Raw genomic sequence first — 24,903 nt, forward strand, 5'->3', positions numbered from 1 at the left:
TGATGAATGAGTCAATATATGCCAAACTGATTCGGAATTATCCCTTAAAAAATTCCCCTCCACTTCCTAGAATCAGGGTTTGCATGAAATTTGAGAAGTCATTTAGTTCATTCTCCTTACATTGAGCAGAGCTGAGTTTCAGAAATACAACACTCACTTCCTTATTTGTTTTAAGGTCTATAGAGAAGAAAAGTTCTCAATTACTTTGATATTGCCAAGATGTATCGATTCAAAACAATGTTGAAATACCTATAATGGATAACTCACTATGTCACGTCAAATGGGAAATACATCAATTAATCAGGCACGGCTCCTGCTCTCAAGATGCCCAATGACGAGTAGGCTCAAGAGGAGGCTTGGACTAAATACTGACGAGATCAGGCAGACAAGGGCCAGGAAGTTACTGCAGGAGTAGAGAAGATGATGTCATTATTCCTAGATGGCGGATGCGTAAAGGGACCTAAAGGCAACTTTGAGACTGGATTAGGGTACAGGGAGAAGCAAGGGCATTCCGAACTAGAGACCGTGATCAAATGCAAGGCAGTAGCAAACAAGGAGTACATATGGAGAAAACACAAATACTTCAGTTTTGCAAAAGAAAGCATATAAGTTGGAGGGTTTCCAGGATATAAAACTAGGAAGGTGGGTTTAATCCCCAGTGCATAGGACCTCTGGAGCTAAGAAAAGATGCTTTTTTTCTTCATCCTGTCGTTCACAGGGAATCATTCTTCTGTCCATTATACGTAATTTTGGAGCAACGCCTAAGTAATGGGCACCAAAGAAAGGCACTAGGGATGTAAATTTGAGAAAAAACATGGTATCTGCCTTCGTGGAGCTCAGTCTTCATTGGGAATAACAGGTAAGTAGTCAATGATTACTGAACGAGAGGGTGCAAACGTCATGACAGTATGCACAGGGTCACGGGGGAGGGCAGAAGGCTAACTAAAAGTCGGACTTAGAAGGGAACAATAAGAGGCACGCCATAGGAATAAACTGTGAAGAGAAGTAGTAATTGACGTAAACAGAAGAGAAGATGCTGGGTATTCAGGTAAAGTTAAAGGCATGTTAAACATACTTCAAGGTGTGTTTAGAATATAAACTATATTTGAACTCGAAGCTAGAGGAAACTATGAAACTATTATGCTATCCAAAATTATGTTTCAAGAAGATAAGTCTGGCGGCAGCATGAGGGGAAAAAACGAAAATAGGAAAGACAAAGAGCAAGTAACTACAAAATGCTTTACTCCAGAATCTAGAAAGGTGACAGAGGACCCAAACTGAACCCAGTTCAAACGGGAATATCACGGAGACAGACCTCATTCAACTGAGCAAACCAAAAACTGAAGGAACAAAGGAAAGGTCAGGCACCTCACATCTAAGAACGGATCCACCAAAACCGGAACTGGAAAGAGAGAGCAGAGCCAGCAGGAGATCTAGCGGTGGGGAGTGTATAAGAGGCGCACAGAGAGCGGAACCCACAGAGAAAGACAGTGAATCTGGAATAAAGGCCCATCAGGAAAACAGCAGGAAAAGAGGCTTGGGCGCTGTGGACAGTGGAATGACAAAAAGAACGGCTTCAGGTGACAAAGACCAACGGTATCCCTCAAAAAAGCAGCTCAGGAGAGAAGGGAGCAGAAGACACAAAATCACAAGGTATTATGAATTACTGGATTGTGAAAGCTGATTACTCTTAGGAACTCTCAAGAAATTTAACAGGGGAGGACAGAAGAGAGGCTGGTCATGTGAGAAGCATCATGGGATTTTTTTTTTTTTTTTTTTTTTTTTTTTTTGGTAGAGGAGACTTGAAAAAGGCTGTAGGTTAGGAAAAAGAATTCAGAAGAGAGAAAGGATGTATTCATCTTATTGGCAGGCGGTTCTTATTTCTAACTCACATCCGTAACCCAGATCATTTGATTTTAAAGATGAGAACGTCTAATTCACCATCCTCTAAATGGCGGAGACCTTCCTGTATTGGAGGCCTATTATTAAATCACACCTCAGTCTTCACTCCTGGGTAAAAATATTAATCCATTAGCCCTTTCTCATGAGTTTTATTTTCCAAATGTTTAATCATCTCCCTGGCTTTTCCTTTGTGCTCTTCTCCACCTTCTCTCAAGTCTTCTTTGGGGGGAAAAAAAAAATCCACAAGAGGATCCAACAATTTAATAAAGGCTAAGCCTAGATTGAGTTTTTAAAAAGGTAGTTAGAGGATGATCCCTCTAGGCGAGTAGTTTGCAAACTCATTTTGTTTTGTCCTCTAAGCAAAGGAATCATTTCTTCTAATTAAGTCATCTGCAAGATAAAATGGGCTGCTCTGATCAGAGGTGGGTGGGCAAAAGAGGGCCCCACCCACTGGGCGTTCCTCCTCCCCATTCAGCAGAAGCTACTGCGGTCACTCCAAGCAGCCCCCAGGGTCTGAGACCACCGTTTGGGGACATACGCTGGTGTAGGAGTGCAGGTGTTACATTCCCTGTGTAAGTCCCAGTATAGTAGTGCCGAACGCTGAGTGTGCTGTTTGCTAGTTTCTGACATTTCTCATAGAATATCTATGCAAGTTATCTTTCTTATATCATATTTTTAAAAAACTGCCTTTATCACTATATGACATGTAGCTCTTTACTAAAACCTTTTCCTGCTTACACATGCTATGCAGAATGCTCACCAAATCATCCCAGATACCAGGTACGTCTTTTCTAATGCCTGAGAGCTGCAAACCGAGTAACTCTGGAAGCCAGGTCACTGACGAACACGGACACCAGAGGACACAAATTCAGGTTTCTTCAAAGAAACCTTTCTTCTTTTTCCCCTCCCAAGAAATACCATAATTAATCAAATCCCTTCTCTACCAAATACCCAGAAGCACTGCTCTCCGGAATGTACAATCTATAAAAAGTGAGAGAAAAGAATCATACAGAGTTTATTTGTTCACTTGGATACTAACCTAATGAATTTAACAGCCAGGCCCAGGTCAGCTATACAACAAGTTCCATTTTTCTTCACCAGGATGTTCTTACTTTTCAGATCTCGGTGGGCGATTGCTGGTTTGCCTTGGGTACTAAAGATTTCTGTGTGTAAATGACATAAGCCACTGACAGAAGAGTAGGCTAATTTCAGCATCGATTTTGTGTCTAGGGTGGTGGACTTCAGGTAATCATAGAGGGAGCCATTCTCATGATAGTCTGTGATTAGGTACAACTGGGTCCAGGACCCTGTCCCTTTGATATCTGCAGCAATGAACCCTAAAAGGAAGAAAGACAAAAAGGTTTGAAGCCAAGCTGTTCTGAACACTATCAAGAATAATTCAGACTCCCAAACATCACCCTTTGTCATAGGTGTCTTTGGCATTTTGTTCAGCTGTATGCCCGTGACAGTATTAAATTATTAAAACCAATCAGAAGCAATCAAAACAGTAGAGGTAGAAAAACATTAAGAGTCTGTATCTGAAAACCTGATCCCTTTCTTTGTAGTTGATATTCAAGTTATTTTTAAGGTCACAGTAAATGGCTCACAGCATCACAGTTATACAGAAGACACTGTCTGCAAAACAAGGTCTTGAGTCAGGGCATACGCGCTTTCCACTTGAATGATTCAGCTGCATCATTGCTAACTTGAGAAGTTGTTTTTTAAAAAGCTCAATTCTCAATATAAAAACTCTGGCTCTATATAAACCCTGCAGATAAAACTTCTAGAACTTTTCACAACATTGAAGCGTGTGCTCCTTCAAATCCCTAAGAAACCCTAAGAAAGGCTGGTGTTACATTTGCATTTCCTGTCCCTGAAGAAAAAACTGTTGGAGAGCATTCCATTTCCAGCCCACGATTCATTCACAGAAGTGCCTTAGTCACTCCTCCTGTGAGGTCTCCCATTAGAAGCGTGTGACGTGCTTGGGCTCAGGCCAAGGAGCAAACGTCTATATATTTCATAACAGGTCTAGACAGATGAGTTAATAGGCAGATGTGAACAGAAAGTGGAGGAAAGCTAGGGAACCCTGGACACTGCCATACCGACTCACCCAGAATGTTTTCATGCCTCATCAACACTGTCTGATAGATCTCTGTCTCTCGGAACCAGCTGGCTTCCTCTGTGGTGAAGAACACTTTCACAGCTACCTTCTCGCCACGCCACTTTCCCATCCAAACTTCCCCATAGCGACCTTTTCCAATCTGTTTCACCATCTGAATCTGCTTAGCTATAGTCCTTTGGACCTGTTAAATCCCAAAACACACTGTTAGTGTATTCACAGCACTACAGATTTGTTTAATCTTTTTTTCTTTTTTTTCTCCAGAGAAGACACAATTACTGCATGCAAAATATATTTAGCCGGTAGTTTTTCTTTATATAGACACGTTCCTTGTATTTATTTATTCATTTATGCTGTCCCGTTTGAAAGGTATTTAAGACTGATTGTGGGTTCTGAATGTTTGAATTATTGCTTCCACATTAAATATTTCCTTCCACCTATTAACATTTTCATAGAGGGAAAAAAAAATCAAACTGAATGGGTTCACTGTAATTGGCAGAATAGAATGCTTTCCACTTCCACTGCTGCAGGGGGATACCGGCCACTCTGAAGGGACTCATCCACCATACACTTGATGGTGGATAAAATACAATGAAACAAAATTGTAATGCCTTGTCCCACACATAAAGAAATAAAGGGCATCTCCCAGTAGGAAGGGGAGGATAGAGGGAGGAAGGTGGGGAGAGGGAGGGCGGGAAGAGCTGAGGCCAGAGCAGGGAACAGGAAGCATTAAAAACACAGAAAAGCCAGGCTGCTCTCTGGAAGGAGAAGAACACAGCACTGGGATCCCGAATCGAAACCTTGACCTTCTTAGAAGTAGAGAAACTGAACCCGGGTTTCAGCGTGAGGCTGGGACCACGGAAGGACGCTAAATTTGCTGGAGGTTGGTGGCACACCAGGACTCCCAGCAACAACAAATACAAATCCTCTCCTGAGAAAATCATTGGCAGAATACTTTTCATTCCACCAGTGCGGCCAGCTGCTGGACACCTTGAAGGAACTCTTGCCACCACACAACTTGGTCATGGTAAAATATAAGAAATAAAAAACTGGAACGAATTATTGCCTCACAGAGAAATACAGGAAATTCCCCACGGCAGGGAGGGAAGAGGAGGGAAGGAACACGAGGGAAAGAAGGAAGGGAGAGAGGAAAAGAAGATCCCACAGAACAAATTCCTTAAATCAAAAGGAAACAGCCACCATAAATGAGAGTCAAGAAAAACAACCCAAGGAGATTGAACCCCAACAGTAGAGGGAATTCTCAGCTATAGAATGCCAACGGCACTATATGAAATATGTAAAGAAACAGAAGATAAAATGAAAGGGAGGCAGCAAGAAATTGTTGAAATTATACTATGAAGTGGAACAGTTAGTTGCCACAGCCAAGAGTGGACACTGGGCAGGTGGAGGAGAAAGAGCAGGTTAGATGTGGAGAGAAAGGTAAGCTGAAGAGTGCTCTGAAGAATTACAGAGAGCGGCAGAACAAAGAGAAAACAGGAGAGGAAGTGGCCTACAGGTTAAATGTCTCTTCACCAATCATCTGCAGCCCATCCGCACTCAGCGAAATATCTGAAGCAAGCACTCCATGACTGAAATGGCTCAATATTGATGACAGTTGACATAACTTGGGAAGCATATATAAAGAACCTAGCACAGAACTCGTAAGATCTGCTCAGAAAACTGGAATGTACTCTTTGCAGAGATAGGCTTTGCATCAAGTAAAGTTGCAGTTTCTTTATTTTTACACTTTTAAGGACCATGTAATTACACTTGAGTCCACCCAGATAACCCACGATAATCTCATCCCAAGGTGAGCTGGTTAGCAACTGTAAGTCCCCTTTGCCAGGTAAAATAGCAGATTCTGGGGATTAGGCCATTTTGGGGGGCCATTACTATGCCTACCACAGATGTCTACCAGTGAGGGTGGGTTCTGTGTTTGCATAATGGATGATTTTATTAATTCAAGAGGTAATACTGACCATTGCCAGAGTCATTAACAGCACCAATTTCAGACTGAAAGCTTTTTTGGAAAAGAAAAAATCTTTTTTTTTTTTTTTAATGTTATTTTCTAAAAAGAAGGATTGAAAAATCAAAGCATTGCTGACATGCAATTAAGCCACTTAGCCTGAAGGAAGTAAGGAACAATTTAGGAGTCAAACATGCCGTACAGGGAGATGCTCACTGTAGTTCCATTTCCAAATGTGGGAACAGAAGCATCGAGAGCATGAAGCAGTGGAAAGCCAAATCCACTAGTAGTTAAATTATGGACTTGGAGGAAACTTCCCACATTTATTACAGAAATATTATATTTAATTTATAGATGTTACAAAGCACTGCTTATGCAAATCTACGGAACATTTCCTAACATAAACAGTTTTGCATTCGCTTCTTTTCTAGCGATAATATATCTTCTTATAATTTAATGAACGTACTAATGGAACTGGCAATGCTTGAAAGAATAGGAACTTATCTCGAAGATAAAAAGTGTCATTAAATTACATTCAGAAATTTAAAGTGTACTTTTGTTTTGAGATTCATCATAACATCTAAGGAGGAAAACACTGGCAAACAAGTAGGTTTCAGTTCCAAGAGCATAAACATCTGATTCATTAGTACTAAAAGGGATTTTCATATTTGTACTTTCCTTTTTCTAAAAAAACAATATTACAATACAGGTTTTAAAATATGAGAACTGTATCTGCTACATCTTAAATTCTAAGAATAAAAAAACAATTTGATAGTAAAAACTTCTACATTAAAAAAAAAATCTACATCCTAAGTAGTATCAGTTTGCTCAGAATGACTACTCACTACTTGTTTCCTGTCTGGTCTAGCACCTGGAGAGGACACATTAATCAAAGAACAGTGTGTGGGTTATGCAGGATGAGGAAGCCCCACAGGTCTACTGCACGGCACAGCGCCTACAATTAATAGCAGTGTATTGTATTCTTAAAATTTTGCTGAAAGAGTAGATCTTATGTTATGTGTTCTTACATGTAAAATAAAAAAATAACAAAAAATAAATAATGAGGGCAGGAGGAAACCTTTGGAGATTATGGATATGCTTATGGCATAAATTGTGGGTTGGTTTCATGGACGTGTACTTATCCCCAAACTCTTCAGCTTGGACACATCAAATATATACTTTTATACATTAAATATACATAGGTTTCCTATCTCAAAAAAGTTATAATTCTTGCCTTGAGATTAAAAAAAAAAACAAAACACTTTGAGTATTATAATAAAAGGTCACCAACACAATCACGTAAACATGATATCCTAAGTCAGAACCAGACAGTAAAGATTAGGAAAATCAACCTTAAGAATTTGTGAAGGAAAAATATTTCTCATTAAAATTGTTATTTTCCATCCCATCAATCTTTTGCATGGTCTATGAAGGAACCGAATGTTTTTTTCATTAAAACAAGTGCCTTGGATGCATTATGTTTTCTTCAAGGTTGGCAGTGTTGACCATCAGAAAATTAAACCTCTCCTGAATGGAAAAGCCAGGACTTCGCCCTGAAACATAAGCTCTCCAGCTGAAATGCGGTCTTCTTCCCCTGTAGAAATACTCAGATCCCAGTAGGTTGTAATACTTTTGTCTTCAAACGCCAGGCCAAAGTTCAGTAATGCTACCCTTACTGAAAACAGAGGGAAGATGGTCCGCATTTGCTGTTTTCTAATCTGCTTCTTATCAGAATGTCAAAGGGTCTGGATTGTAACCATACACTTACATTAAAAAACAATCACCTTACCCCCAATATGTTAAAACGTTATCAGGAAGCCCTGCATCTGAGATCTGATGTCTAACCCGTTGGTGGAGCTTCTCTTTGTCCTCTACCCTATCTGTTTCAGTAAAATGAAACCCTGTACTGACATTTCCTCTCAGAAGGCATTTCCTTTAAGTTCGACATATGTTCTTCTCATACCAGCAGAGGGAGGCCTGATCCACTTCCTGAGCTTTGAGACTGCTCAATTAAGTCTCTCAGGGATTCTCCAGGAGGAATGTACGTCTCATCCTGTTCTAACCCAATGCTGTACCGAGGTCTGGTTTCTTGTCTTTTATACCTAAAGATGCACAGAAGATAATTTAAGATACTGAGTTGCAACAACAGGGGTAAAACACTGCAGATAAAACAGTAATCACAGATTTCATGTTAGCACAAAAGAAGATACATTTTTAGTATTTATTACCCTTAGTTATGATTTCTAAAATACAAATCATAATTATTTGCTAACCTATTTTTAAGTCAACTACATGTTTTTACTTGGTCTCAACCATCTACAATTCTTCTTCTCCGTTCAGTTGCCTATTTCCCAGCAGGGATTCCAATAATATTTCTATAGAGCTTCAATACTCATTCCCTAAAATTTTTCCCTTTAAGATCCCTAATTAAACATGAAAATTTGGGATTTACAAAAGACATAACAGCTAACTCTCTCATCTCAGGGAATGTATAAAGCAATAATATAAAGGAATGAAATAAATTTCAACTTTAGAAACATTTTGTCAATAATTATGCTTCCAATTAGAAATGAATTTACTTGAATCAACTCCTATTTGCAGAACAGTATCATCAATGAGTGTTACAAAAGGCAAATGATAAAAATTTAAAGGTCCTTGATATTTCACGAAGTAGAAAATAAGCTCTTAGGTGGACGAAAATAATTTGTAACTGTCACTTAACTTCAGTAGTCAAGCTTATTATATCTGAATAACTAATCTATAAATTATGGTGAAAATTTTTCCATATTAAGAGGAAATTGTTAGCGTAGGAAATGAGGGAATACTAGAATGAGTCTCGGTTCAACATGATCATTTCTCCACTCAGAATCAAACCTCACTTAGTAACATCTCATTCCTGAATTCCCTAACTACCCTAAATTCCCTAAGGGTAAAATTTACCTGGGTGACTTTGATGTCTGAAGCAGGAATGAGATAGCTATCTATTAACAGCTGCATTAAGACAAATATTTATCAGTAGTCACTGAGATTATCAGGGAAATCTAAGATTTGATTAAGTCAAAGCAAGCTGTGGTGAAAAATGTCAATAAGGTGGAGTAGTCGTATGAGGCTGATATTTTAAACTCAAAATTCTACATCTACACGTCGGAAACTTACCTGAAGTAACAGAATAAAATAATAAGGACCAATAGCAAACTACAGACAGTTACAGATATAAGTAAGGCCTTGTGGTGTATAGGTCCGTCAACAAAATCTGAAATTAAAAAGAAAAGGAGCCATTATATGGAGGATATTTTCACTTAAAAATTAGGAAGGAACTCTTTCCTAAAAGTGTTGGCTAAGCCCCATATGCAAGATGTCCCAGGTCCTTTTAATCTGCCCACAGAGAAGAACAATATGGCATATTGCACAGTAAATATATACACATACATTCAAAATTACAGAAGTTCCACTAGTGTGAAGCATAATTCATCTAGGCACTTGTTCCAAGAGCATGTATTTCTTCCGCTCTGGAAGGAACAGGTTTGACACAGAATAAAAGTACAGAGTATAAACAAATGTAAATGGATCAAGGCCCCGAAAATATAAGTAGGTGGTTCCTCTTTATTTCAGATCCAGCTGATAGGTTAACAGGTTTTTCTCATGTGGTTTCTGAACTGTTCCATATCATAAGTTTGGATAAAAACCTGATCTATATTCTTTGTACATAAAGCACACAGTTGTCTTATGATGGATACAAAGGAACAGGATTCCTCAAATGTTGCCAAAGACAGAATACATGGATGGCGTACCACTTTAAACAAAGATGCCTTTCGAAACCACATAGCTAACTTTTCCATACATTGCATCATATTTTAAAAGAATGGGCATGTTCTCCTCAAAGAATTATGGTGCAATCCTTTGATAAAACAAATTATTAAATATTGTTCATGTTGTTTTAACTCCAGTTCTTGACAAATCAGATTTACTTACAGCATGACTTCTCAAACTTCATACAAATAAGAGTAACTTGGAAAGCTTTACACAAATGCATATTTGCTGAATTCAGCCTCAGAGATTTTTATTCCAAGCATTTTATTTTTTTACAATCATCCCAGGTGATTTATACTGCAAAGAGTCTCTGAAACGTATTTTGAGAAAACTGACCTAAAAGCAGGTGCACTTATGTAGTAACAGAATTAGCACTGTTCTTATTCTGGGCACCATATACCCTTGAGAAAGTGATCACTGCTATTTAATTTTTAAAGGTATTACTGTAATTTATGACTTTGGTTACTATGAACAAGAAGTTTTCCAACTGTGCTGTATACTTTTAACTGCATGACTACCTAAACATTTTGGCTGGGGACCTTATCCCACTCAACGTAACATTTTTTTTTCACTCAAAAGTATTCTCTATCCCATGCATAAAAACTAAAAAGCACCAACTAATGAAGTAAATAAAATTGCCACTATCTCACTACTTAGGAATATTACTACTAACATTTTAACATATGCCTTTGCAGTATCATTTCGATGAACAAAAAGAAGTTTATTTGCAAAATATCTCATGGGAAGGCCTTATATACACCCATGTCCATAGCAGCATTAGTCACAGTAGCTATAACATGGAGGACACCCAACTGTCCACTGACAGATGAACGGATAACCAAAACGTGATATATGTATATACAGACATGGAATATTATTCAACCTTAAAAAGCAAGGGAATTCTGACATATGCTACAACATGATGAATCTGAGGACATTATACCAAGTGAAATAAGCCAGTAATAAAAAGACAAACGTTGTGTGTGATTCCACTTCTATGAGATACTGAGAGGAGTGAACATCACAAGACAAGAAGGAGAATGGTGGTTGCCAGGAGCCAAAGAAGTTGATGTTTAATGGGTATAGAGTTACAGATTGCAAGATGAACAGAGCGATGGGCATGGATGAGGGTGATGGTCGTACACCATTATGAACATATTTAATAACACCGGCCTATGCACTGAAAAGTGAGGAAGATGGTGAATTTTATGGTGTATATATTTTACCACAATAAAAAAACCTGGGGAAAAAAAACACTGCTGCTTTATAACTCAATTATTTTCATAGATAATATTGTGAATATTTTCCAAAACAATAAATTCTTCCCCACAACGTGAGTTTTAAAGACCACATGGTATATATATATATATATAAGCACATCCTAATTAGAAAGTGAATCTGCTGATAATGTGCTTAGAAGATTGTAAAGATTTTTCTATAATACATCCTTGCCGAAATATATAAAAATCTGTGAACACTCGTAAACGTACATCACCGCACGTCAGTGATTATTTCCTTAATCTAGATTCCTAGAAGTAGAGCTATTAGTTCAAAGAATGTATTTTTAGGCTTTTCATACATTTTGTCAAAATGTCCTTTAAAAAAGATTACAACAGATTCTACTTCACCATCAGTGTGAACACGTTTTAATTATGTTGAAATAATTTCATTTTTATAGAAAACCTGGAAGAATAAAGAGCTCTAATGTGCCCTTCACAGAGGTTTCTCATTTTTAAAATTTTACCATATTTGCTTTATAATTCTCTTGCTCTCTTAGTATGGGTGTCTGTGTGTCTGTCCACATAAATGTATATATATATTTGTATTCATATTTCATTTATTTATATGTATGATTTGTGGGTCATTTAAAGTTACAGTTATAATGTCCCTGCCCATAAACACTTCCTTATGAATACACTTCCTTAGAGCAGTCAAAGAACAAGGACATTGTTTTACAAAACGGTAATAAAATTATCAAAATGAGGAAATCAACATGAACATATAAACTGAAAATAAATCTTACTTTGAAATATTTGGATTTTTGTTATAAATGAAAATCCGCAGGTCTTTATACGACTTTCTTGTCTAAATCCTGTTATGATTAAATGTGATTTACTCATCAGCCTAAAACATATGTTTAACAATTATTTATGACCTACACTACTCGCGAAATATTAATGGAAGCAGTCTGCATCCCAAAAGACTAAATCAGAGACCACCGAAGAAAAGCGGTTTTCTATAAACAATTTCAGAAACACTGCCAACGGTCCAGATACAAAGGAGTTCAGGAACTTGATCCACAACAGGACAGGTCCAAAAAGCCATTCAGGCTTTAACGCCCCCAGAGATCATATAAAGTAGCACATGCATTGTCTGAAAAGGGTTGCGTAGGAAATCTTGAAAATAATTTGCAGACTCTTAAAATTAAAGAGGCCAAGATTTTACACAGTGAATTGTTTAGCAAAACTTCCCTCCATTAGGCTAGAGGCAATAAGGCCCAGGTGAGCACAATCCGTCTGCCCAGGAGAGCACAAGTCACTGTGTTTACACACGTGCAGGTGCACGGATGCCACGGTGCACATACGTGCAAACACCGTCGCTGGAAACTTCATATGAAACGTGTTCCCAATTTTAAGGATAACAAAAGTAAAAAGCCTGAGTTTGCAAAAACACCAAGAGAATGCTGGATACTCAATTAAAACTAGAACTAACTACTTAAGCACAATGTATTATCCGTGTATGCATACGGAACACTTCATTCAAGGGATTAATTGTACTAAACCTCTCGGCCTCCCTGCCTCTTACTTTCCATGTAAGAGCAGAATACTCTCTGAATTGTTAGAACACTGTATTTATTACCCATCTTATTCGATGTCTAATTTATGAGAGCAGCGAGACTAGAAAGGATCTAAGGGGTTCTTGCCTCAACCATCAAGCACTTTTTTCTAAGGCTAGCATTACCTCCCCCTTTCCTTTCTTTGCCCCAATAACCCTCTTCCCTGCAACCTCATCTGTTGCCTCCTTGTCTTCTGTCATGAATAGATGATCCTTATCAATAAACCTTTTGTTTCTGTTGGTCATGCTGGTCATGTTGTCATCTGCCATTACCTGTGCTCAGAGCATTAACAATGTAAACATTCAGGTCGCTGCCAGAGTCTCGGAAAGCGAACCCTTCCAGATTCCTATCAGGAAAGAACAGAGCGCACAGTTCTCTCTAGGGCAGCAGAGTTTACCTGCGCTGTCACTCCAACCGCTCACGGAAGTAGAACGGAGAACCCTCCAGGGAAGTCCGGTTCACTCTTAGAAGCGAGTAAGGATCACCAGCGGTTTCTTAACAAAACAGCATTCTGTCACTACTTGTCTCCTCTCCGATCAGTAAGCAGTCTCTAACTGTTTAAAATGGCAGGGCCGGTTTGTTTTGTTTTGGTTTGGTTTTTAATCAGGCTATAGGATGGTTCCTAATCGCAACAACAAATTGAAGAAAAAACCATGTAGCTAGAAAGAATCTTGGAAATAAGATTGCCCAGACATCTTTGCATGTGCTCTCAATATTATAATCATAGATAAATTAGAGATGTCTTCTAATTAATAGAGCACAAAGCACCTGAAAAGCATATTTTTATCAGAGGATTTTAGTCAACAAAGAATATTGTAAAAATAACTTACTTTCATCTTATATTGGGATTCTCTCTTACAGTAACATCTAGAAATAAATTGTAACAACGAAGACATAATATTCTAGTTATTTTCCTGCATAAAAATATTTAGGATATTTCTTGGTAACACAGTAGTTAAGACAGATTTTGTTAATGGTAATTTTATTTTTTACTTACTTTTTTCAATTTTTATGTTCAATTGACATATAGTGTTACATAGTTGCAGTGATTCAACAGTTCTAGACACTAAACTGCTGCACCAAGATTAAGTGTAGTTACCACCTGCACCATATGATGTTATTACAGTACTGTTGACTAAAGTTCCCATGCTGTACTTTTCATACCCATGACTTATTTATTTTCTAACTGGAACTTTGTGCCCCTTAACCCCATTCAGCTATTTTGCCCATCCTCCCAATCCCCTCCCCTCGGGCAACCACCAGTTTGTTCTCTGTATTTATGATTCTGAGGACGTAATTTTTACATCCAGGTACTGTGTTCAATGAGAAAGAAAAAGAGTAATTATTTCTAAATTCCTTTCACCTGTCTCAAATTCAAAGTTACGTAGAAATAGGAGCTAAACATTCCAAGAGACGCATGAGCTACTCTCCAGCAAGGAGTTTAAGCTGAGACTCACGCATTGGTTCACACTGCCAAGGGCATGATAAATGTATCAGAAGGAAGATTCTGAAACTCATCTTTGCATTCTGGACACTTACATATTCAATCTATCTTGTTGTGGAGAACAAGGGAGAAGTTTCATTGGTTAAATAACTGTTACCTACAGACTTTGATTTCTAACTGGCAATATCTAAGCTAAGGAATAGCCTTTTAAAGCAAATCTGTAAACTGCTCAGAATATATTTTTTAACTGAGTAGGAAAATAAGATAAATTTTAACTTTGCAAGTTCTGTACTATAATTTGACTTAAACTACATTGAGATTACCATATTTTCAAAGCGGAATGTTATTTCTGATACATTTTCTACCAAGTATACATGTAGCATACATGAGGAATTACTATATTTTGACACATAAACATCTATTTCAAAAAATCACATAAACTTTCTTTGGTTTTATAAAAGCCAAATTAGAGGATCCCATTTAATAAAGCAACAGCTTCCATTCATTTCAACACCATTCACTTCTTTAAGGGCTCATTAAAAAAAAAAATTAAACAAAAATAAGTAACTATAATAAGTGACTTGGGGGGGGACCTCATCGATTTCTCCTGCCTACACACCATCTCGAGAGCATTTTACTCCCAATATCCTGGTCAAACCATCAGATGCCAAGAGTCCAGACACACATCATTCCTCCCAGCATCCCGGTGCCCTTATCCCCTCTGCAGGCAGGGAGCCAGATGCCAGGGCACAACCACTTCTCCCTATAAGCCTCTTCATCAAAGCAGACATGTCTTCCGACTCTTAGCACCAGCTGCAATGTTCCTTGGGCTTCCCAGATCATATTTTATTGTTCATGTGAAGGTGCTGCATTTGATCTAATAACTTTCCATATTTCCTCCTTCGAGAGAAAGAATGTTAGCCTAGGATGTTCTGTTTTTCTGGTGCTGAGAGGGAAAATGCAAAAGCAAAAGGAAGACCAGTATTCCTCAAAGAATGTAAATGGTGTTCTGTCCCCCCTTCATCTTCTTTTTCAAATCAGATGACAAATAAAATTTCAAGGACATAAATAAACGTCGATAAATCCTTATTGCACGGGACCGTGTATCTCTAATTTCCTGCTAAATGTACCCAAGTTTTAAAAAAAAAAAAGAAAAAAAGAGTCTGAGAAAACTCCGGATTAGTAGAAAAGATTTTCTTGTTTGTTTTTAATGAGGACAAGGTTCTTACCACTATACTTAGTACTTCTCTGCTCTCTAGTAATGAAACCTCCCCTAAGCTATTATGGAGCACCTAGTAATACAGATGTTTTGCGAAACGGTTATTCGGTTATTCATTTACCTTTTTTGGAAGAGCAATTATATAAGAAACAAGAACAACAACAACCAAAATGGTGAGCTGGATGTTTTAGCCTTCTGAAAACATAGTCTCTGCTTAGTCATCTGACATACAATTTATAATGAATATGCTATAATAATACATAATAATCTACTGAGCAATGCTGAGTACAGGGGTTCTCAAGGTGTGGTTTCTGGACCAACAGCATCAGCAACACCTGGGAACTCTTGAGAAATGCAAATGACTGGGGCCCACTCGGATATACTGAATCAAACTCTGGGTGGGGCCAGTACTCTGTTTTAACAAGCCCTCCAGGTGAATTCTGGTGCACTTAAAGTTTGAGACCCACTGGCTACTACACAATTGGGACTTGGTAAATGTGCATTTAGAAGGAAGGGAGGGGGAGGACTGAGCCAGCACATGCCAGCACACAGGAGTGAGGGAGCAACCCTCTAATATGAGAAAATCAAATCTAATAAATAAAGCAAAGCAAACATAATAAACAGAGGCTTTAAGGTAACATTTCTTATCGATTACTAGGTGCCGTGGCTAACCATTATTTTAGAGTTTCCTACCTCTTACAGAAGTAAAATAATTTTTTTTTTCTTTTTGAGATTGTCATTCAGAGCTCTCTGCAGAAGATGCCATAAGAGGACACCATCAGCCCATTTCCTTTCTCTACTACTTACTTTAGCTAGGTAACCATCACACAGTACTTAACCTCACTGTTCCTCAGCTTCCCCGTCTATGAAATGGGGATAATAACCACAATGCCTTCCTCATCAGGTTATGAGGATTCAGTAAGTTAGCATATGTAAAGTACTTAGAAAAGAGCCATAGTAAGTAAGAGCCCCATACTCATTAGCAAATATCACAACTATGAGGATGATTTCCATGGTCTTTAGGCCAGAAAATCAGCCTGGGTTCTAAGCTTTAGAGGGTCCCACTCTGGCTCCCTCCCTCGCATTAAGCAGTGGTTCTGCAGGACCCACGGAATGTACCCACCCAGAACTTGTCCCATCCCACTCTCCTTTTTAACCACTGACCATGGCCAGTGTATATGGTGGAGGTTAAAGAAAAAAAAAAAAAAGCAGCAGCTTTATGGTAGAGCTGTGTTTAAAAATGCCAGCACTCTCAGACTGCAGCCTGCGGTGACTTTTACTGGAGCCCAAAATGACTGCACCGGAAGAGTGAGATGAAATCTGGAGAGAAGTCACCTAGGCACTACCTGGGATCCTCAAAATTCAAAGCGCTAAACCTTAATGCCGCTAAACCCCACGCCAGCCTACCACCCTGTATAACTTTCAGTATTTTGCACCAGCCGTTCCTACATCCTCTTTCCTAGACTGCTCTAAAACAAGGTTTATGCTGCTGCCTTTCTATTCAAAGCCTTTTCACTCCATTCTCTAGAGACTTATTCTACTCTTGTCCCTGCATGCTCAACCTCCTCAGAACATTCCCTTATCTGCCTAGTGCTCACTAGAATCTGGCTCCATCTACAGGACAACACGCGCATTGTAGTCCTTTCGGCAATAGGAAGAGTCGGAATTCTCCTAAACCCTAGCAACTTCAGGGACACAGCACTTTCACTTGCATATGGACAACTTTTTCTCCTTGAGGGAAGAGTTCCTAAAATCTAGCACTTCTACCTTCACGTCCAGCCATTTCTCACCGTCCTCCCTCCCCCATCCCCAAGACATAAGCCCCCATACCAGTGTTACTCAAAATAATGTCTACAGACCGCCAACTTTCTGCAATTGGTTCACAAGGACGTGCCTACAGAAGCTGAAAGTAAACGTTTAGAACTTTACAGCAATTTGACATCAGCAGACTTCTCTTTGAACACGCCGTTAGCAAACTCACATGGTGAGGCACAAGTGTTCTAGCTATACCCACATACAGGTCCTGTCTTTTTCTACCAAAAGAAATACTACCCAAACTGTAATGTGCATACACATCACTTGAGGAATACTGTTAAAAAGCAAGTTTAGTGGTCTGGGGTGGGGCCAGAGATTGCACGTTTATTTAATTGTTATTTATTTATTTATTTGAGAGAGCGTGAGGGAGTTGGGGGGAAGAACAGAGGGAGAGGGACTGGGAGAATCTTAGGCAGGCTCCACTCCCAGTGCAGAGCTCCATGCCCAGCTCAGTCTCAAACCCTGAGACCATGACCTGAGCCAAAATCAAGAGTCGGATGCCTAACCCTAACTGAGCCGTCCAGGCGCCCTGAGATTCCACATTTCTAACGAGTTCCGAGTGATACTAATGAGCTGATCTACAGACCTACTTTAAATAATGAGGGTTTTAGACAACTTAATTATGAGATTTTCTCCAACCACCCATGCTGTTTGCTATGCCTGTATTTTGCAAATGATTCTCAAGTATTGTAAACCAAACTTCCGCATTTACCACTGCCTCTGTTCAGAGTCACTGCTACTAAGAGGCTGTGCAACTTTGGGAAAATTAGGTAACCTCTCTGTGCAGCAATTTCCTCATCTTTAAACAAGGAATAATTCTAAGTACCTCTTTATGATGGTGGTGGGACTCAAATGGGTTAATTAATGTGATACTGAACATAATGCTTGGCTTATGTTAACCATTATAATTTTTTAAAATTGTTATTCCTGTCTTATCCACTTAGGGAACTCCTGTTCAACCTTAAAGTCTGGTTCAAGTGTCACTTCTATGAAGCTCTTTTGACGTCCTCCCACCCCAGGCAGAATAAACTACGGACTTGTTTATGTCCTTACTATACCTATAATCGAACTCTACTAAGATATTCCTGAGCAAATATAATTTAAACATTTACATATTTCTCACATCCCAGTGTGCAAGTCTTGAGAGCAGGAATTTTCTTCATCCATTTCTGTATCCCTTATGCCTACTATGCTGATTGGCAATATATTTAAAAAAAAAAAAGTTGTCTGTGAATGTTTTATGTGAATTATTATGAATCAATCCTTTATAGCTTTCTAGGCTTCAGCAGAAACATGTTATAAAATGCTACCATCAAACCCATGAAACATCATTATATTTTGTTAGGAAGATTTTCTCAAGAAATAAAATCAATCATGAGAAATCCTTTTAAACCACTTATATAAGACTTAGGTTTTAGGACTCTGACAATTCCAGTCATTTATTTTGTGGTGAGAGCAAGGAGAAGAAAGGAAACGTAGGAGCAGTTTTTAACAAAAAGCCTTTCAGGTTGCAGTGTTTGTCTTTTTTCAATGAACAACACTTAAATGTACAAGTTTTGAAATCAAATTGTCTAGACATCTTCCCCACTCTACCAATATCCTGATATATGATTTGCCTAAAACGTAGTTGCTGCAGCACAAACAAAAGGAAATGCATCCGGCAAATAATCCAATTCAGTCCTTTATTTTTTTAATGCATGTTAGCCTAATGGCAGTTTTTGAGAGAAGTGCAAATTCTGAGTAATACTCAGAGGTAAGCATAAAACACTGTCTCCCCCTCCTCTATGCTCCTGAAACATACTACAAGCTCTAGGACCTCCAGTTCTTACAGGGAAGTGGAAGAAGTTAAAGAAATTAGATTCTCCAGCATGAAGACACATGTGACTACTTTTCCAAGAACTACTTGCCCATGTCTTTGAATTATGTCAGCCTAGTTCGGGCCCCTGCCCCAGCAGTGGAAAATGATACGGGTACATTCATTTAGGAGAGACAGAGAAATTCTGGTGTTTACTTTCTTCGGGCCCGAAGCTCTTCCAGCCCCAAGGCTTCCCTCTCCTTACCTCTGTTTTTCAGTGGAGGCAGTGTAGGGTGCAGATCTTTATTACATTCATTCCGCTCTGTGCAGCACTCAATTGATCTTCTTTGATGAGGAATGGGGGTATCCTAAAGTTGAACCCAAACAGTATTAGTGGGTTCCCCTAAATTTCAAAGTCACATAATCTAAAACGTGTTAGAGAACTAACACTATTTAGAAAGCTCACATAAAATTCTGATAATTTTCCTCAAACATCCCGAAAATGTTGTTTTCTATTAGGAAATTTCTCTTAAATTCCCATGTATTACCTTTCTGCAGCTTTTGCATTTCCACAAAACTACTATTATGTTTGTAATAACCAGGGCACACAGTTATAAACTGAGGAAGGCTTGGATGAATGCGATTAACGAAACTGGAATCTGAGCAAGGTGATCGAATGAGTCACTAAGCAAGAACTTAACAGCAAAAATACAAATAACATTTGTTTTTGAAATGAAGGCGGGATAGGCCCAATTAGAGAATTTCAAATTATTTTCCAACTTATCAAAAACAGGCTAGTCAAGAAAAGCAATTGTTTTATCTAACTTGAAACCTGACTGAAAGCCAGCAATGAAAGGTTCACAAAGTAGAATCAAGTTATCTTCCTTACCCGACACTGAAAATCTGAGCCTTCTAGTCCTAGACATCCAGAAGTGACCACAGGCATCCCAGAATCATCTTCTTCTATCATTGTGAAACAATATCCATCTGTGCTAAAGACCAAACAGGCAAATAAGTGTGTGTGCGTGTGTCTATGTATGTATGCGTATGTGTGTGCATATGAATGTATGTGCATATGTATGTATGTGTATGTGTGTATATGTATGTGTGTATGTGTATATATGTGTGGGTGTGTATTGTGTGTGTTTGTATGTGTATATCTGTGTATTGTGTATGTATGTGTTTATGTATGCATGTATGTGTGTATGTGTGTGTTGTGTGTGTATGTATGTGTGTATATGTATGTTTGTGTGTATGTATGTGTGTATCTGTGTATTGTGTGTATGTATGTGTATATGTGTGTATTGTGTGTATGTGTGTATGTGCATATCTGTGTAGTGTGTGTATGTGTGTATGTATGCATATGTGTGTATGTGTGTGTGTATTGTGTGTGTATGTGTATGTGTGTCTGGGGGAAAGGAACATGTTTATCGTTTGTTTTTTACACACAAGGAAAAAGTCGATCATTCCAGGTTACAATCTGTTAAGAGAATTCCAAAACTTCTTTTTATGAAATTTGATTTAATAACCATAAGACATTTGGCAGTATCTTCTCTGTCTCGAAACTTGTGAGAAAGAAGGAGCCAGAGTTTCCATATAACATTCGCTATTAATAACATATACACCGATTACTAAACACTTGCTTTGGTCCTCCACACGCATCATCTCCACAAATCCAGAAAAATGAGTCTGTGAGGAAGGCAGTATTATTCTCATTCAGGAATGAGGCTCAGAGAGCTTGAGGAATTTCTCAAGGGCCTTACCGCCAGGGAGAGGCCCAGCAGGGGTCGGCCCCCATGAAGGTGAACATTTATGTTGGTTCCATTTGCTCCAAACAAAATAAACTTCTCTCTTACTAAGGCACCAAAAGACAGACAGGTAGGAGCTGGGATCAGCACAGCATAACCGAGCTAAGGTTCTACCACTTGGCCCCTCTGCTTTGGGGCTGATCCGTCACAGGGAAACATCAAGCTTTGTTGTAAGCAGACGGTACTGGGGGGTGGAGTGAGGATGAACAACAGAAAGAAGGGGTTTTAACAAGACCACGGAAAACAAAGAAACAAAATTCTAAATTTCTGTATGGTTTTCTAGATTAAAAAACTTTTTTACTTATTCCATCTCATTTAATCCTCTCAATGACAATGGAAAGAAAGTGATACTATTTCTATTTTACAGATGAGGAAATTAAAGCTCGGGAGTCTAACAAACGTGAACAAGGTCGCAGAACAAATGGTAACAGGATCAGGCCCTGAGTCAAGGACCTCTAGCTTCCTTCATCCCCACGTTTTGCACTATCCTCTCCTGGGGCCAAATCTGGCAAACAAGAACTCTGACGTAGAGAACTACTTATAAACAGACTTTCCTGTCTTCACAAGCTAGGGTGATGAACGCCAGCAGACTCCTCATGTTAGTCACCAGCCACTACTGCGTGTGCTAAGGAAGAAAATGCTAAATTACATCTCCATGTTCTCCTCATACACATGCTTGCTCAACGGCCAAGACAGATACGGCAACGTCGTCCTGAAGGTCAAGGGAGGGAAGCTGTGAGCGTGGCATTAGCCGTGATTTGTGGGCTCGTCTATGCCGCATCAGCGGCAGCGCTCCGCCATGCATTAGTCCTCCGGTTATCGTCAACACCCCTAGAATTGTTTACTCAGCTTATAACCCTCCAGTGATCCAAAACACCTCAGTTTATAAGAACTAGACCGGCAAAGTTCAAATATACTAACGAGTGACTAGGAAGGGCCAGTGATAAATCTCTTCATTAGACTAAGGTCAAATGCATGAATATTGTCATGGCAGAAAGACTGCCTCTGAGCAGCCCTGGCTCTGAATTCTTTGGGGGCTTTTGGCCAATTTACTGAAATTGCTATGAAAATCTGAAGCATGCAAACACTGAAGGCAATAAATAAAAGAGCTGTCCCTTAGAAATTTAAACAATATGAGCAAACAATACCCGTGTGGTTTTTCTTTATTCCTTTCCTTCCCATTTAGACCATATGTACAATTTCTATTTCTCATCAAAAGTAAAATTCAGGAATTATCAGAGAAAAAGGAACCTTAATTTGCTGACATTAGGAATTCACAGGGCTACAAAAAGTGATACAATCTGTTGAATCTAAAAAGATTAATTTCTCCTTATTTATGAGTTCCCCTTATTCAAAATCTGAATATATGGAAAGGCATTCATAAGGATCAAAAAAAAAAAAGAATTTTAAAAAGCTGGTTAAGCTGTTGGCAAGTTACTCTGACAATCTCCTGGGAAATATAAAGAAATCAGGGAGAGTAAATTCAAGCCTTAAAAATACACTCCCTTGTCTGAAAAGAGGGCGGAGCTAAAAATACAAAGACGGCGTAGAGTAAGAGCAAAGCCCTGGAGAAAAGTCAGTGTCCCATAAGTCATCAATTCGGACAGAAACCAAATATGTTGCCAGAGGACAAGCAGAAACATGGTTCTCTAACCATTTCAAGTGCATGTTAGCTGTAACAAAGCAAAAATACTATTTTTTAAAGATTTTATTTGTTCATGAGAGAGAAAGAGGGAGAGAGAGTGCAGGAGCGGGGATAGGGGCAAAGGGAGAGGCAGAAGCAGACTCCCCGCTGAGCAGGGAGCCCGATGATGCAGGACTCCATCCCAGGACCCTGAGATCAGGACCTGAACCGAAGGCAGACACTTAACCGACTGAGCCACCCCGGAGCAAAACAAAGCAATGCAAAAATACTTTGTAAGCTTCTTGTTGAAATGACTGGCCAGCAAGGGACACTAACTGGAAAGGAGCAGTACAACTACAAAAGCTTAAGAATCGCTTGAGAACTTTCAATTCTTGAGCAAACACAAATGTAAACCAACCTGTGCTCCTAAGTCAGCACTGTTCAACTCCCCCACTGAGAGACAGATGCCTGCTGACTGTCGCAAAAGTCAATTAAGTCTTGGTGATGACTTATTTGAATATTCTGCGGCCTGGCTGCCATGTTTAAGCTTAGTTTTTAAATATCTTATATTGATTATTATTACCCCATCATTCCCACAGTATTGAAAGTGGTAACAAGAAGAAATGAAGCCTCATGAAGAAAACAAAAGTAGAAATCATTTTAAACAAAACTGAAAGTAGTGAGATGTATACAGGGATGTCATTTGGTTACAGTAATGATTTTGAATTAAAAAAAAAAGAAAATTGAGGTCACATGTCAAAAATGCTCCCCCTGTATTACAGGTAAAGACAAGTAATGAACAAAATAGAATTGTCATCATCATCACTGACTGCTTCTCAACATAATGTTAATTCATGATAAAGCAAAGCATTTGAGAATTTATAGGTAACGTGAGGTCAAAGCACTGATGATGAATTTTTGTTACAACCATCGGACGGTGCCACAGGTTTGTGGCTCCTTGAATCTGCCCGATACTCGAAAAGCAAAGAAGTGTCTAGAACATCCAGAGAGATCACTAGGGAATTAATTTCCTCAAAGGATTTTCAGTAAGGAGCAAGTAAGCAAGTGAGAAACGGGTATTCGCGGCCCAAAGTTTTGGGGGCACATACATTCGGAGCCAGCACTCCTCCCATTTCTAGTCACATTGGGTGTAAAAACTGCCTCTTGGACTCCCATTCATTCATGGGTTCTCATCGAATAGTCAGAAACCAATTCCATAAATGTCTAAAGCTGCGCTGCCAGCATCTTTATCTAAGGTGCTCTCTTTACTGTTTTATTTCAGTGAGTCAAGGGTTTATAAGGTTTACTCACGTTGCAGTCCCTTTACCTCTCCTCTTTCACTAACATGTTATGTTTCCCTGCTGCAGACACTATGGTTGTTCAGACACATGACCACCACAGTTGAGAAGGGACTGCTGTAGAACTTTTTTTCTAACTAGCTTAGATCTTGATAAAGATTAATTTAACTATAAAATAATTTTTAAGTATTAGTTAAGAAGAGTTTATCTGTTCTGGCCAGTCAGGGTGACAGGAAGTCTTACAGCATTATTAAAGTATTTTTTAAATTATTAAATAACTTAAATTATTATTTAATTACTGAATAGTTTAAAATTTTGTTCTTGACAAAAATATTTATAGATATGGATACCTGATGAAGTGGATCTCTCTGCCCATAAAGATTACAGCTTCTTGACTCATCAGTATGTATTCCAATTTTATTTCAGTATGCGAGAAATACTGGAATTGCTAAATTTCTTTCAAATTTCTTTTAGGTTTCAGCCAGAATTGATTGGAAAGTCTGTTTGATTTTAAGTAGGTTTTAAAATCAGTCCTTGAGAACCTTCTGTCTTCTAAAATACCTATTCCACATTCAAGGGAATAAAGAAAGTTTTTGAAGTCTTCTGGCACGGATCATCTCAAAGATACATACAAATTTCGGAGCAGTTGTTTAAGTCCTGTAAATTTTAGCTAGCTAAAACAGTGAAAGCCGCTTGGATCTTTGTTAACAGAAGTTCACTTGACACATGTTTACGGAGCATTTATGATTCAGGCAGTTAGATGCCCAGACACAGGCTGAGGACGATGTCGCCTTCGCTCTGAGGGAGCTCAGAGTCTATGAACACCACAATCATAGGAGAAACCGTGTCATTCAGCTTCTAGCAGTAAGGACAGAGATCAGAAGCTAGTCAAAGGATTTTCTACAGACTTGGGGAAAAAAGCAAGAAGAATGTTGAACAGTGGTAATTAACAAAGTAATACAATCCTAAAGGTTTTATGTTTTTTCCTTATCCTCTTAGACGGGTGTATTCCCACAGTAGTGAGGGTAAGAGGGTAAAACATACACGGCTACTACTGCTCCCCATCCCTGGTTTTTCCTCTGAGACATCGTCTCTGTATAGGAAGGTGAAGTTATATTACTGATGAAGTTCCAATGTGAGAGATGCCTTTTACTTTCAAGAATGTGTCACTATCTTACACCCTTCTCTAGCGGCCATACCAAGTGAGTTGGCATTTTGTTCATTTTTTTTCTATGAGGTACAAGATTGTTTGAATTTGTCTCTATTT

General features: G+C 38.8%; 1 protein-coding gene across 2 annotated transcripts in view; it reads right to left on the minus strand.

The window, feature by feature from the left end:
- The window catches only part of BMPR1B (bone morphogenetic protein receptor type 1B), a 147,844-nt gene that overhangs the window by 13,937 nt on the left and 109,004 nt on the right, over positions 1-24,903 (minus strand). For both annotated transcript variants that reach the window (XM_008707172.2, XM_040625396.1), the window contains 6 exons: positions 19,796-19,898; positions 19,172-19,274; positions 9,144-9,240; positions 7,951-8,089; positions 4,013-4,205; positions 2,942-3,239 (listed from right to left, as the gene is read on the minus strand). In XM_008707172.2, the coding sequence (XP_008705394.1) occupies positions 2,942-3,239; positions 4,013-4,205; positions 7,951-8,089; positions 9,144-9,240; positions 19,172-19,274; positions 19,796-19,898 (933 nt within the window). The remainder of the gene's footprint in view (positions 1-2,941; positions 3,240-4,012; positions 4,206-7,950; positions 8,090-9,143; positions 9,241-19,171; positions 19,275-19,795; positions 19,899-24,903) is intronic.

The sequence above is a fragment of the Ursus maritimus genome, unplaced genomic scaffold (genome assembly GCF_017311325.1).
Source record: "Ursus maritimus isolate PB19 unplaced genomic scaffold, ASM1731132v1 scaffold_8, whole genome shotgun sequence".
Lineage (NCBI taxonomy): Eukaryota > Metazoa > Chordata > Mammalia > Carnivora > Ursidae > Ursus > Ursus maritimus.